The sequence below is a fragment of the Sinohyriopsis cumingii genome, chromosome 5 (genome assembly GCF_028554795.1).
Source record: "Sinohyriopsis cumingii isolate HCF-2022 chromosome 5, ASM2855479v2, whole genome shotgun sequence".
Classification (NCBI taxonomy): Eukaryota; Metazoa; Mollusca; class Bivalvia; order Unionida; family Unionidae; genus Sinohyriopsis; species Sinohyriopsis cumingii.
Genome location: NC_142965.1, coordinates 52,632,475 through 52,648,008, shown reverse-complemented (window position 1 = coordinate 52,648,008; position 15,534 = coordinate 52,632,475). Strand labels below are relative to the sequence as shown.

The 15,534-nt window shown below is 35.7% G+C and overlaps 1 protein-coding gene across 1 annotated transcript in view; it reads left to right on the top strand.

Moving 5' to 3' along the window:
• The window catches only part of LOC149799169 (uncharacterized), a 145,903-nt gene that overhangs the window by 21,815 nt on the left and 108,554 nt on the right, over positions 1–15,534 (top strand). The window contains exons 4-7 of the mRNA XM_089958148.1: positions 502–620; positions 4,176–4,255; positions 7,819–7,920; positions 13,765–15,278. Coding sequence (XP_089814274.1) covers positions 502–620; positions 4,176–4,255; positions 7,819–7,920; positions 13,765–15,278 — 1,815 coding nt within the window. The remainder of the gene's footprint in view (positions 1–501; positions 621–4,175; positions 4,256–7,818; positions 7,921–13,764; positions 15,279–15,534) is intronic.

Sequence of the window (15,534 nt, the reverse complement as noted above, 5' to 3'; positions counted from 1 at the left end):
TTTTGCAGAATAACTTTTGTTCTAGAACAGGTTCCTTTGCCAGATATTATGGATGGCTTGCACTTTAGGCTATAAACAGAACCTATAGTTTATTGGATCTGAAGGTAAGAGGTCACTGGGTTATATATGTTAGTGAGGCCACTGCTGGGTTACATTATAAAGAGTACAATGATCCATTGCCACAGTGAGGTGCAACAGAGCTATAAATGTGAACTGTGTTATAAATGAGGTCACCTTTTATTGGGATATGTTATACATAGCACAGTAAGCATTTGGTGGAGCCATTAATGTTGACTGTCTAACAGGTGAACCAGTACAATTGGTTACTCTGCCATAGCCATCATATATCATGGTCTGTACTATATTGAGGTAATTTATAGTAATATTCCACTTATCTGTAATAACATTGCATCAGTGGCCATAATCCGTACTGATATTCAAACAACAATATTTTGCATTATAGTTTTATCTGCCTAATTAGCATGGTCAAAAAAATTTCAGACCTGGATTTTAAGAAGGAGCTGGAGCTGGAGAAAAAGAGGCAACAGATCCAGAGAGAACTTAGTCGACTTGAGGAAACAGAGTCTGAGGAAAGAGAGAACTTTGTCATACAGAAACGGGTACACAAACTACTTTCCTTGCTCCAGATCTTTGCAGGTCTCTGCTAAATCAGATATTTCAGTTTGTAATTATACAACATGCTCCTAACCAAAGACTGTTTTACCCTTGTTGACCTTTGACCTCAATACATCAAGAGCTAGCTTTATCATAATGGCATTTTGATGTGTCAATTGATGCATTACTTAAGCATTCTTAATTTCCATTGTGGGTTGATGTTGTCATGTGATATTTCTCGACAATCAAATAAGGCAGTGTGCAGTTCCACTATGAGGGCACTTGAAGGGGTAAAATAATGATCTTTAGAGAGCAAAACTGCTCGTTGATTTAGTAGTAGTTGCAAGAAACTATTGGGACAGTTAGATTTCTTGCCTTTTTGATATACAACTAGTGCATAAATTTCATTTTTTAAAAGCAAAAATGTATGGTATGCTTTTAAAGCAGTTGATATTGATAAATTGCTGATTTGATTAAAGAAAACAGTTTTCTGGTTGAACTTGCAAAAGGGAAGTATATTATCAAGTCAATGAGGTATTATTGGGACAACAAGAGACATTTCTTACAAGGAATAACATTATTTTCTAAGTTGGTATGGTCACTGAATTTCATTCTGGACAACTACCAACCTAGGTACATGCAAGTATCTGATATACAACACGGGGAACTGAAGTACAGTGTGAGATGCTATCCAAACAATTTATTGAACGTTGGATACATTAGTTATGTATTCTGTTGGATTTTAATTTTACATTGCTGATCTATCATTTTATAGAGGCATTTTTTATTTGGTGTTCATTATTGATATTCAGTCAATATTTTCATATCATGCTCAAAATGGATCACTTTTGGGACTTAACAATGATATCTGTGCATAGATATTATTAGATTAACGTTAATCAGTCAGTGTTTGTTCTAATTCATTTTGCAATATATTTGTATGAATATATGGAAAATATACAAGGGGTTATTGAATAAAGTATAAACTCAAGTGTTTTGTTTCAACTTGGTGGGGGAAGAACTTGTTTGATTTAGGATAGAAATAGTGTTGACCATTCTTTCAGCCAGCACAGAACAAAACACAGTCATGCAGTTTTGGGAGTGCACGTCTTTCATGCATATATATATATATATATATATATATATATATATATATATTGCATAGGAATCCAGTTGCTACAGTTTTGTTATTTTATTCACACTCAGTAATGTAATTTGTCAAAAGCTTGACAGAGTTTTCAAATATATCTTTTAATTTGCCGAAAAAGCAGTTGTTTAATGTAAACAGAATTTATCATGTTCCAAGATTTTCATTATTCCCAGCCTGTGTTCTGAGCTTCAATAGATGTGAAGTTTTATTAATACAAAGACAAATGGACTGCTCTGGTGGCCTAAATGGTGAGAGCATCCACCGCATGTTTGCACCCTGGCTGAGCCATACCAGAGACAAAAAAATGTACTAGCATCAGCTTCACTTGGTTCTGAGTTTTAAAAGGTTATTGTTGGGACTGGTCAGCCAGATAATGTGACTGGGTGGGTCATGATGCTACATGTGTGTGACATAATGCCCCAGTACTAGATGTCATTATAAACTGACACACAGCAGACATCGTAGTGTTTTGATTAAAATTGTGAAAGCTGCATTAAAAATCCAAAGTACACAAACACAATACAAATGTTGATGAACTGTCAAGTGGCTTTTAGACTGATGTGCCATTTTGGGCACAAAAATCTGACAGTACACAGCTGGATTAATGCAGTTTATTAATTTGTTTAATGCACTTCATCATTTTCAAAAATAGACTGACTTGACAGGTGTGTGTATTCTGGCAAAATTAGGAAAATCACCTGCTTTATTGTGACAACCAAGGGAAATGAATACATTGTAAAATAAACGTTAGAAACGTCATTTTGCATTAGCTATTTGGCTCGTGCATGAGCAGAAGGGTAAAAGTTGGAGTTCTTTTTTGCTTCTTTTTTTGCTTAATGGACCCATGATTATTTTCATATTGAGACCACTCTTTATTCCAAATTCCCATCTTGTCTTACTTTTTGCAAAGGATCATCTGTTCGCAGTTCATACCAGTCTGCCTTGGATCTGAGACCAAAAAGTCTATAATCCGTACACAAAATCGGATTTCGACCATGGGCAAATTTTGGGTGAAAAAAATTGGGTCCAAAAAATGAGGTTTTTCCCTCTGTATTTTTTTGTGCAACTAGAACTTCCAGATTATTTGGCATCATTGTAGAGCAACATCTGTCTTCCTTTCTATAATACCACCCACTTTAGTATATCATACATGACCTTGACATTACAGAGCTCGGCAGTAGGCTACTACCTCCTACCAAGTAAACTCATTGCCAGGGGTTAATGTGTTACCAAGGATGTTTTAATTTTTTTACAAATCGTTAATGAATGTCTAAATTTGTAATCTATGTGCAGTGTCGATGCACAAGTGATTAAATACGCAAAGAATATTCAAATTTTGGTGACGTCATCAAAATGCACCCATTAACACATTAACCCCTGGAGTTTTTTGTCGTTTTTGCCTGAAATTCAAGTAGAAAACACATTTTGAAAGCTACTTCTGAATAAATCCTAATAAATCAACTTCCAGGTGATTTTCCAATAAAATAATGTCTAGTTGTGTTATAAACATCGTTTTTCATTTTCTGTTTGGCTCATGCATGAGCAGAAGGGTAACAGTTGGAGTTGTTGTTTTTTTTTTTGTTGCTTAACGGACCAATTATTTTTGTATCGAGACCACTCTTTATTCCAAATTTCCATCTTGTCTTACTTTTTGCAAAGGTTCATCTGTCTGTTTGCAGTTCATACCAGTCTGCCTTAGATCTGAGACCAAAAAGTCTAAAATCCGTACACAAAATTGGATTCTGAACACAGGCAAATTTTGGGTGGAAAAAAATCGGGTCCAAAAAATGAGGTTTTTCCCTCTGTATTTTGTAGTGCAACTAGAACTTCCAGATTATTTGGCATCATTGTAGAGCAACATCTGTCTACCTTTCTATAATACCAGCCACTTTAGTGTATCTTACATGACCTTAACGCTACAGAGCTCGGCAGTAGGCTACTACCTCCTGCCAAGTAAACTTGTCACCAGGGGTTAATGTGTTAACCAGTGTAACAAATGTTCTGTATGCTTTCTGTAGGTAAATTGGTGCAGTGCCTCAGGCCAGCACAACAATCCCATGTGAATATTAAGTACAGTGGCAGTCATCGCATCTTGTCCATGAGGTGTTCTGAGCAAAACCAGTGTGATAATTGGACCACTATGCTTGGTTGTGAACTGTTAAATTAAAAGGCTAAATGTTTTAATGACTGCTTCAAAAATTCGATAGTAGTATATCGAAAACATTTTTAAATAATGCTATGAACTTATAATTGGCTGGAAATTCATAATTTGGAGAAAATGGAATTTTATTTTCTATCAAGGAAGAGTAGATGGATTGTAATATTGATTTCTGGATGTACATTACTTGAGCTGTCTTCTATCTCAGAAACAACAAAACTTCCCTTTTTTCTGACTCCTTTTAATGTCCAGGTGGAGCCGAGTTCAGAGGAAGGGAGTGTTGAAGAAAGGGGACGATCAAAGACTAAGAAGAGTGCCAAAGGAAGCCCAAGGTAATTCAAAAGCCTAAAAGCCATAAATCTAGCCCAAGGTAATTCAAAAGCCTAAAAGCCATAAATCTAGCCCAAGGTAATTCAAAAGCCATAAATCTAGCCCAGGGTAATGCAAAAGCCTATAAGCCATAAATCTAGCCTAAGATAATTCAAAAGCCTAAAAGCCATAAATCTAGTCCAAGGTAATTCAAAAGCCTGTAAGCCATAAATCTAGCCCAAGGTAATTCAAAAACTAGCCTAAAAGCCATAAATCTAGCCCAAGGTAATTCAAAAGCCTAAAAGCCATAAATCTAGCCCAAGGTAATTCAAAAGCCTAAAAGCCATAAATCTAGCCCAAGGTAATTCAAAAGCCTAATAGCCATAAATCTAGCCCAAGGTAATTCAAAAGCCTAAAAGCCATAAGTCTAGTGCAAGGTAATTCAAAAGCCTATAAGCCATAAATCTAGCCCAAGGTAATTCAAGAGCCTAAAAGCCATAAATCTAGCCTAAGGTAATTCAAAAGTCTAAAATCCCTAAATCTAGTGCAAAGTAATTCAAAAGTATTAAAAGCCATAAATCTAGTGCATTGTAATTCAGAAACCTAAAAGCCGTAAATTTAGCCCAAGGTAATTCAATAGCTAGCCTAAAAACCATAAATCTAGCTCAAGGTAATTTAAAAACCTAAAAGCCATAAATCTAACCCAAGGTAATTCAAATGCCTAAAAGTATTTTCTAGCCCAAGGTAATTCAGAAGCCTAAAAGCCATAAATCTAGCCCGAGGTGATTCCAAGCCTAAAGCCATAACACTAGCCCAAGGTAATTCAAAAACCTAAAAGCCATAAATCTAGCCCAAGATAATTCAAAAACTTGTTTTGTGAAATCTGAAACCAATTCTGCAAATCAGTGATTTTGCCCTGGGGCTTTTTCATGATTTGGGGTATACAATTCAAGCTGGTAAATGGTGAACAAGCCAAAATTTAGGTGAGACAGAGATTAAATTAAAAGATTTTGGAATGGTTATTGCGGGCCATGTTTTAGATAAGTGTCAATCCAGCAGAAAAAATGGGGGTGGAGTGGTGGGCACAATAAGGTAAATGTACCTCAGCATGCACCATTATCAGCTTAATTAGTTACTTTTTCTGTACAATGTATGTTTTAAATATAGCTGTCAGATCACAAGACCAGTCATATTTTATTTCTTAAAATAAATCAGATCATGTCTGTTACAAGCTGGGTTTGCCGAAGTACAATATTTAAAGTAACCATTCATTGGATATAGGATCAGAATTTCCATGGAGTTCACTGTTAAGTGTAATTATCATCAGTTGTCCTTTCCCACTTTACATCTGTAGGTGAAATGGCAGCCAACATTTAGCAATGAGAATACTGACTTTGCAATAAATGCCCGTAATTGTGCATATTGTCTTACACCATTGTTAAAGAAAGCAACAGAGATGTTGGCATTATTTTACAAAATAAATTCTTCTTATGGCTATATTAGGTGTAAATTTACTCCAGATGACCTAATTGTTCAAAGTGCTCACCTTTACAGACTACAGACATCTCAATTCTATGTAAGTTTGAGTCTCTGGCTCTACCAGTGTGGATAGATGAGAAAGCTTGCCAGTAGCTTTCTGTGTGTGAGTGGTTCTTCCTGGGTTTTCCTGGGGTCTACCACCACCAAATGTACTGACTACCATATTTAGCCTACCATGCTGAAAATGGCATCAGAAACCCATAACACTAACCAGTTATAAAAAAAGTAGACATTTATCGTCACATGGGTCATATAAACATGTTCACTAATTTGAAATTAAATATAAATTGTTCTTTTAAAATTTAACACTAATTTTCTTTAAGTCTGTTCAATCCTGATTATTGAATGCTTTGCACCTTAAGTATCACCAGGAAACTTCCAGACGAAAATTATCTACAGACTTTTACAGTGGTGGCCATGTACTAAACTTGGGTCAGAATCAGAGCATGTTGAGCAGAATCATCACAAACGAGGGTAGTAAAAATTTGTTTATCAATATTCGTAGCTTTCATTGTGACATTACAACGCACGACATTCAATCCAGATTTTACTGGATCACATCTTTAGGCTCATTTTGTCCAAAAACATCTATATACTTTAACATTGATTTTGCCATATGCACCTCTTGGGGCATCTAAATAATTACCTTCCAAATGAATATGGATGTATATGAATCCAAATGAAGTAAATACTTGCCACTTAAAGGTATGTAGAATCCAATTCTAAAAAATGATATCCATTACTGATATAGTCGGTTTTGAATGCCTACATGATCCGTGTAACTTGTACTGTAACTTTTAAGTATTTCACTTCAATGACTTCTTTGACTGCTCCAGTGGTCTAGTGGTTAGAGCATCCGCCTCAGATGCGGGAGGTCATGGGTTCGATCCCCGGCCGAGTCATACCAAAGACTTACAAAAATGGTACTAACAGCTGCCTTGCTTGGCACTCAGCATTAGGAGGTTAGTGCTAGGACTGGTTGGACTGGTGTCAGGATAATGTGACTGGGTGGGACATCTTGCTACATGTCTGTGGCATGATGCCCCTGTGCTAGACATCACTATAATCTGCCACACTGCAGACATCATAGCGATGTGACTGAAAAATTGTTAAAGCTATGATAAAATTACAAATCACACACGCACACACTCAATGACTTCTTCAAAAAAATTGGTAATTGTAGGAAAGGCTCCTTAAAACAGGCAATTTTGATTTCACTTTTTATTTTATTTTATATATACTTTGGTTAACTATGTATGTTGGTTGGAGGTCATAGTTCTAGTTTAACTGACTTAACCATTGCTGACATTTTGTTGCTTGTTGCTTCTTGTGCCATGGCAACCAGAAATGTTTAACTTAATATACAAACAGAGCACATTTTTGTTAATGAGAGTTATGACATGTACATCTAGTAAAGAAACCAAACTGAGAGTCAGTTATCAATCGAATGTTCCATATTGAATATTGATCAAATGTAGCTGCTTTTGTAGAATAGTAGTACTGCCAGTAACATGACATAAAGCATTTATATTGAGTCGGTAAATAGCATGCTAATAATAGCACAAACATAAATTAACAAATAAATGGGGTTTCCACATACAGTATCAAAGAGGGAAAGTAACAGTCAAATGTGATGGTTAGAAATGCAGTCAAAGAATCGATTCAGAGTAAACTTTTACCTTATGTAATAAAAATAGGAACATAAGAAACAGTTCTGTAAGATTATTTAGTGTACCATATAGTAATTTTCTGTTTCAAAGTGCTCTAATGTTTTTAAGTTTGTTTTTATGTCCACTATTGTCTTCTGCAATTCTTGATATCTTTACTTTCAAATTTTGTCTTCAAACTGCAAGATTTATTTTAACGTTTGCATTTGTGCAAGTTGTTTTTTTCTTCAGAAATGGAGTTCTTTATGGCAGCAAATATGACCTTGAAAATGTTAGCGGTTTCTTTTGCCAAACGTTTGTAAAAAGGTATGATGGGACTTATTATCAAGTACATATCTCCTCAAGATGCACAGTAAAGTAACCCTTACCATAAATTTCAGCAAGAAGAAACTGGAGAAGAAAAAAGCAAAGTCTAGCAAGTCTCCTGCTAAATCTAAGACACCAAGAACACCAAGTCCAAGTCCAAAACCTGCAGAGGACAGGTATGAAGAAGAATCGTAACTATTTTGAATTTAAGATGGAAATTTACTTTTCTCAGAGTAAAATTGTATGATCATCTCTACATGCTAATTAGCCTCATGCTTGTGGAAGAAAGGTGGGATTATATTGACCCACTGGTCCATATGTATGTGTATGCGTTTGTGTGTATGTATCTGTGTGAGTGATATCACAGGGGATTATCTTATACTGCTGGTGCAAATGTGTGTGTGTATGTTTTTGTGTCTGTGTACCTGTGTGAGTGATATCACATGGGATTATGTTGTCCCATTGGCCATATGTGTGTTAATGTATTTGTATGTGTGAATGATATCAAAAGGGATTATTTTGTTCCACAGGACCATATGTGTGTGTATGTTGTGGCTGAGTGATACTTCTGAATGTACTGTGTTATGTACCATGGTAAACTGCAGTTATTTTAAGGATCAACAATTCAGCATTCTGGGGCAGGAACCTGACACTTTTTGCTTAATTTCCATGTCAGTATGCTTGAAAAAAATGTCTTGTTCTTATTTACAGCAAATTAACACCATATTATGTCCATATTTTTTTAGATTAAATATTAATTATCTTCAGATAAAAGAGAAGGAAATATTTCAGGTTACAAAAAGAAGAATCACCCCCCTCCCCAGCACCTTGTATTAGATGAATTCGCTGTGTCTGTTAATGGTTGTATAAGTTGAGATATAAAAACTCTAAGTTGGAATTATGCTTACACTATAGCTGATAATGTGATAGACATTGTGCTGACATTAGAGAGCATCATTACTGAACCTAGATTTCCTAGCGACACTATTGATATATTAAGCAGGGAAACTTTGAGTGGGATGACAACACCCAGGAAAGATATATATCACAGAGGACCAGTAAATATAAAACACACTTAAAATAGCACAGTAAATTGGTCTAATTATTATAGTAATAATGTGCACCTCTAGAGTATGTACTTGTGTGAGTGGTATCAGAGGGGATTAGGTTGTTCTGCTGGTCCATATGTGTGTGCATTGTTAATACTGTGGTGTTAAACTAAGTAACAGAAAGAAGCAAACCAGCTAGTTTAGCAAATTCAATAAATAATTTACTTTAAGTTATAAAGTGAAAATTTAAGAGGAACATGCAGTATTGTGAATAAAGTCCCAAATAATCCTGAAAGTTCTATCACAAGTCCAAAAGTATATAGTATTCTGAAATGAATTCTAACATTGAATGTGCTGCTGTTCCAATAGCCTTGAATGAGCTGATGTGCCAAGTCTTGATGTATCAAAATGATATAACCCAGAATGTCCTTGAATGAATTCACAATAATCCCAAAATTATGTTTTAGTCCAAAATACCAATGAGCACTTTGTAATTCCATTGAAAAATTTAAGTGTTTCCTTTCAGATTATATCTGAACACAACTAAAGTGATTGCACAAAGACTGATATTATAATAGGAATGGATAATTGTGTACTTGGTCTTCCTTATATACAGACTGTCATTTGACTTATGACACAACAAGACAACCCTGGACTTTTCCATTCAAAATCTCCATCAAATTCATAAACGAAATCCAAGTTTTTTACTTACATTTTAGCAAACAACCTGACAAAATCAGACAGACCATTGTTTTTTAAGGGAAAAACCAAGGTACTGAACTAAAATCCAAGTATACACAGGGCTTGTACGGTCTTTAAAGGCTTTGAAAGTTTGGGGAAATTGAGCAGATCACCCTGAGGTCTTTAATAATCTTTGAAAATTGAAATAAACCCCAAAATTTTAGATTCTTTCCATAATCACAAATAAAATTGTTCAAGGTTGTTAGATTTGGATGTATAGTCTAACTATACCAACCCGTTTGTTTGTACCCCCTTAGATTTCAATAATGGAAACCTTTAATGTGATAAAAAGTGCAAGGAACTTCATTCATTGATTTATTATTTCTAACCTGACTGTGAGTAGAGTGGCCCTAACACTATCGTCATCTGCACATTTCATGATTAACGAAAGTTTTCAATATAATAGATGGACATGCTTTAGATCCATTTCCAGTTCCTGGGCAAGTCCATTTTCAGCAAAGGGGTGTGTGCACAACTACAGATGTACATACATATGTTGTCTGCTTTTGATATTTACAGTGTCAAATCAAGCAAAGGAAAAGGATGACAACAACAAATTTGTCTTTCACATGGATTTGACAAGCGGTTTAAGTTGTGTGTTCATGTGTGCAAAGGGATATAATTCCAAACTCTCAGCGTTACGGTAATTTACGGAATTATCTGGCAGTTACCGAATAGGATGAACTACATCCTTATGTTGTCTAATGGAAATAAAGTAGCCCATAGTGTACACAATATGGTGCCTTGTTAGTATATAAAGTCCGTTAAGCATGAAAGGTGCAGGGGATGCCAGTATTAGTGCCATTCTGGTCACAGTTGGGTTATAAATTATAAATCAATGATTCAGTTGACTTAGTTCTGTGCACTTTGTATCACATTAAACATTTTTGTTATTTGAAGTCACTAGGGAGTTAGCCATGGATGAAGTGGAAAAATTTAAAGCCAGAAAGCTGTCTTGAAGTTGACATTGCCAGCCTACATGCTTCCTCTGTTTAGAAGGCAGAAGAAGCAACGTTTAAAGGACTTATTGTTCTTGTCACAGAGTCAAATGCTTTTAGGAGAAGAGCAGAGGAAAAGATGACAGCGGTGGCTTCTCTTTCCAAAATGATTGAAGAGATAAAACAGCAACTATATTAATGCATTTAAAGCAGTGCTGATGTCTGTTAAGAGACCAATTTATTTTGTATTATATCTGATGCATAAGTTACATATTTCTGAGATAACAATGAATGTTAACCAATCTTACAGATCATTATAAAGCAATTTTAGGAAATTAATTATAGTTTGAATTTCATCATTAAACAATATTTATAGGTTACTGCATTTGTATGGGAAAATATGAATGAGTTTTTTGGATGGAATACTGCACGACCTTGGGAGTGCAGTATATCCATCCGACAAAACAAGTTCATATTTTCCCATACAAATGCAGTAACCTTTTTATTATACGCTCATTTTTTTATTCTGCCTCAGGCTTAATTATATAAACAAAATGCACTACAAGAAACAACGTAAATGAATGTATGCCGTAAACTAAATACACAAGGGCATATTCATCATTACACAATACCAACATTATTACTGCGCACATAACTCCGCCCAGATAAATTTGAACTTTGTCTTGCACTCGACATAACTTTCGAAAGAAAATGACGTGTCTAGTCAAAATTGAAATTTGAAGTCATATTGTGAATGAATGTGCATAGCAACAACTTTTCCATTTGATCTGGAATGAATAGATTTTGGTATTTTTTTTTATTCTATATGAAATTTCGTGATTATGGACTGGATTTGTAAGTGACAATTCCACATGAAATAAAATGGGATTGAATCAGCTAGGGAGAAGCGTGTTGACATCTGCAAATGTGTTTCTGTTTCTGTCATTGAATGTTTGAAATTATAATGTGGGGAAAATATGAAGTCTTTCAATTGCAATTATCAAAAACGTGCTATGGAATTTAATGCTTATTTCATTTTGAGTGCAGTAAGGAGGATGTAATTGCACTTGTCATCAAAATTACAGTACAATTTCGAAATGTGTAATCAAGCTTGAGAACCCATGACAATGCACATGTAATTCGGATTTGCAGAACTAAGAAAGTATATTTTGAGGAAATTCAGGATGTAAAACTTAAGTTTATTTTTTTTTTGCCATTCTTATCACCAGCTAAAGAAGACAGTATATGACTTGTCACTTGTATGTTATTTGTAAGGACATTTTCTTGCGTCTGTTGTATACTGTAGCTAGCCTAAATCCGAAACATTGTATCAATGCGGAATGTGCCAAAGCAGCTGGTATGTGGCAGTCCATGAATCATCTGTTTTAGTTTATTCAGAAACATATTTAAACAACCACAACGTAAAGCGCCTCTTACGCGAGTGTACATGATTTGTTTACAAATCAGAGGTGCTGGCATCTGCGTCCATTGTTTGTTTACAATAGAAAGTAGTTTCTTTATGCACGTGAATGCTCTATGTATATTGTTGCACGAGTTCAGTATTGGGTAATACTGAACAAATCTGACAATGTAAAGTTAACGGGGAAATAAATGAGCATATAATAATGTAGTATTTTGCATTCGTTGTTTTCTCATATAACCTGTATACAAAATGTTAGTGAAAATAGGTCTTGGAAATCTATGTTTGTGGTCTTTGACAGTTTGGGAAAAGTCTTTGAATTTATCATTCAAAGTTCAGTATGAACCCTGATGCATGTTGTTTACAAATGATCATTATCTTAAAGTACAATCTACAATGGACAAAAGTTAACTGTTTACTGTGTTGTTTACAAATGACACAATCTACAATCCTGGACAAAAGTTAAACACTATAGATATACACCACTGTATGTGTTGTGTGTATGTACCTGTGTAAAAGATATCACAAGGGAGTATTTTGACCCACTGGTTCATGTGTGTGCATGCATTTGTTTGTATGTATCTGTAAATGATGTCACATGGGGATTATGTTATCATACTGGTCCATATGAGTATGCATGTGTGTGTGAGTGATGTAGTACAACTCATCCTTCACCTTTCAAGAAAGAGACCTCAAACCTTTGGATATGATTGCATGTGATCTGCAGATGTGTGCAGCTTGATTGGTCATAGACTAAGAGAACTTATGGAATGGTCTGTTGTTCATCATCCTTCCACTAGCACAAGCTAGGTATCAATTCTCCTAAACTACTGGATTGATTATCGTGAAATTTTTATAAAAACATTCTTCCCAGTGTCTAGTTTGTCCTATAACTGAAAATGGTGCTCAGACACCAAATATGGCCACCACAGTTACCATCTTCAAAATCTTGTTATTGGATGGTCATATCAGCATGGGATTTATCACAAATAACATTCTTATGAAGCTTTGTTGGTTCTAAATGTAGGAGATTTGTTTAGCCATTACCTATAAGCCAATATAGTATCCAACAGTAATTATGATTGGTTTGATTCTTTAAACTTACAATATTTATTGAACTAATGTTAGCCAACATAGGCAACCATCACCAATGAGAAAGCATAATATAAAATCGTTGGCATTCACTGTAGCAGTTCAAAGATAAAGGAAACCATATGTTAGTGTTTTGTCAACAGGTCACATCGGAAGGGATGTTTTGCAGTATGTTGACTCACAGTTCTGTGTTATACTTTCAAATATTGTTTTAGTATCATCTTTAAATATCTGTAAACCACAATTTGCTTCATTCTATTACATTGTTATTATCTTATATATATATCCCCCTAAACTGTTGCACACTTCATTCTATCACATAGTTAGTGGCTTGTCTATCAATGCCTCTAAATTATACCATACTTCATTCTATCACATTGTTATTGACAAGACATCTATAAATGTGTTTTAACTTTAGTACACTTCACTTTTTCACATTGTTATTGTCTTGTCAATAAATGCATCTAAACTGTATTGTGCTTCATTCTATCCCTTATTATTGTCACACCTTGGTAAGATATTTATATCATGGTGGGGGTTGTTATGACTTAAGTGTCATCAACAACATTAAGGTCCTGTCATAAAAGTGTTTGAAAGACGTGTCTGCTACATCAGTTCCTGTATTCAACTGAAACTTTACACTGATATGCTAGGAATCCTATCTCAACTGTGTATGGTGAAGGTGCCACAAGAATACCTACCACTCACAGGTGAGAATGTGTTTTTCAGAACACTTAAGTCATATATCATTGCCATATGGAATCTTCTTTATTCTTCCAGATTTGAGAGCGAGGAAAAAGAGGTTGGTCATCACAAAGGAAAACACAAGAAGAAAAACAAAGGATCTGGTGGCAAAAAACGTCATGACTCTGTGTCCGATGAAGGGAAAGCCCCAGATGTTGAGAAAATAAGTCAGAAACTTTTGAGTCCTTTGAAATTCAAGAAAAAACAAGCTGCTCAGATGTTAAGAACTATAACTGCTTTTAATTCTGAGGAAGAGGACTCTCCCGCTCCAGAACCAAAGGTCATTAAAAAGGAAAAGTCAAGGTCTCCTTCTTGGAGTGATGGTGAAAGGTCTAGATCACAGAAATCTCATACTCCCACTGGAAAGGACAAACGTAAGAGGTCACCAACCCCTGAAGTCAAAGCCCATGTTTCAAAAAAGAAAATAAAAGGTTCTCCTGCTAAAGTTAGAGAGCAGAGTAAAGAGCCAAAACATTCTAAAGACAAAAATAAAGGTAGTATATCTCCAGAAAGTATTCGAGGCAGGTCTGCCTCACCACCAGAAAAACATGCAAAAAAGGAAAAGAAGCTATTGAAAAAATTGAAAAAGAAAGATCTTGCTTCAGCTAAAAAGAAGGAACCAAGTATTGAGAGGAAGAGGGAAACGGGGCAAGTTAGAGAGGAAGTTTATGAGAGACTTGAGAAAGAAGAAGGTAAAGGGAGAGAGGACACTCCCATGTCAGAGTATAGTCGGGGTCGTGATTTTTCACCTGGTCCCGAACCAGTCAAAAAAAAGAAAGAAAAGAAGAACAAGAAAAAAATTTCCAAAGAGAAAGATTCACTCGGAAGCAAGGATCACTTTGACCTTAAAGTAAAGGCTAGTAAAAAGGGACATAAAGAACATGGAAGGTCACTGACCTTACAGAGGGAAGAGGAAATTGTACGGACTGTAGATAGAAGCCTCCGGAAGGATACAGATGATAGAGGAAGGTCCCCTGAAAAAGCTCTTAGTAGGGATTTGTATGCAGACAGGAGGGGCAAGTCCCCTTATTCTTCATACAGACCAGAAGACAGATCACCACAAAGGTTCAGGGATAGTGAAGCTTCTCCTCACAGTCAGAATCGAAAGGACCCCAGGGATCAAAGAGACACTAGAGAAGACAGAGATAGGGATTATGTTAGAAATAGAGAGGATGATCAATACAGAAAGTCTGGTCAGCGTCCCTCCCCAATGGACAGGGATCCTAGGGGTGCCCAGGGGCTGTCGAATCAACAGAGAGGAGACAATGATAGGAGGCTGCTAAACATGCCCCCTGGTACTGATAGACATGAAATTGAAAGGTATAGTCAGAGGGATTTCAGGGGTGCAGAGAGGGAGCGGCATGAGGAAGATCGTCACAGAGGGGGTCGAGATCAGTCCCAGCATGATGAACAGGCTCGCTATGATAGAGATCAAGATCGCAACAGGGAGAGGGTTCCATGGGGCAGGTCTGATCGGGAAACAATGGTCAGAGATCATTATGGCAGAGGAGGCTACCAACATGGTCTGGGAGATCCTCGTTATAATGAAGGTAAGCTAACTAGTATAGTAGTAGCAAGTGAAAGAAATACATGTACTTGCAAACAAGGTGCTCTGATTCAATAAATGCATTTAATTATTTTAATAAGTTTATCATTTTAAATTAAACAGTTCTTCAGAATTGGATAAAGTACCTTTCAACGGCTCAGATGTCAGTGTTGGATGATTTTTTAACATGTAATTAAACTGAATAAGGTGGAGTAAGACAGGAGTCTTATAGGAATAATTGTGTACTCCTAAATATTCAA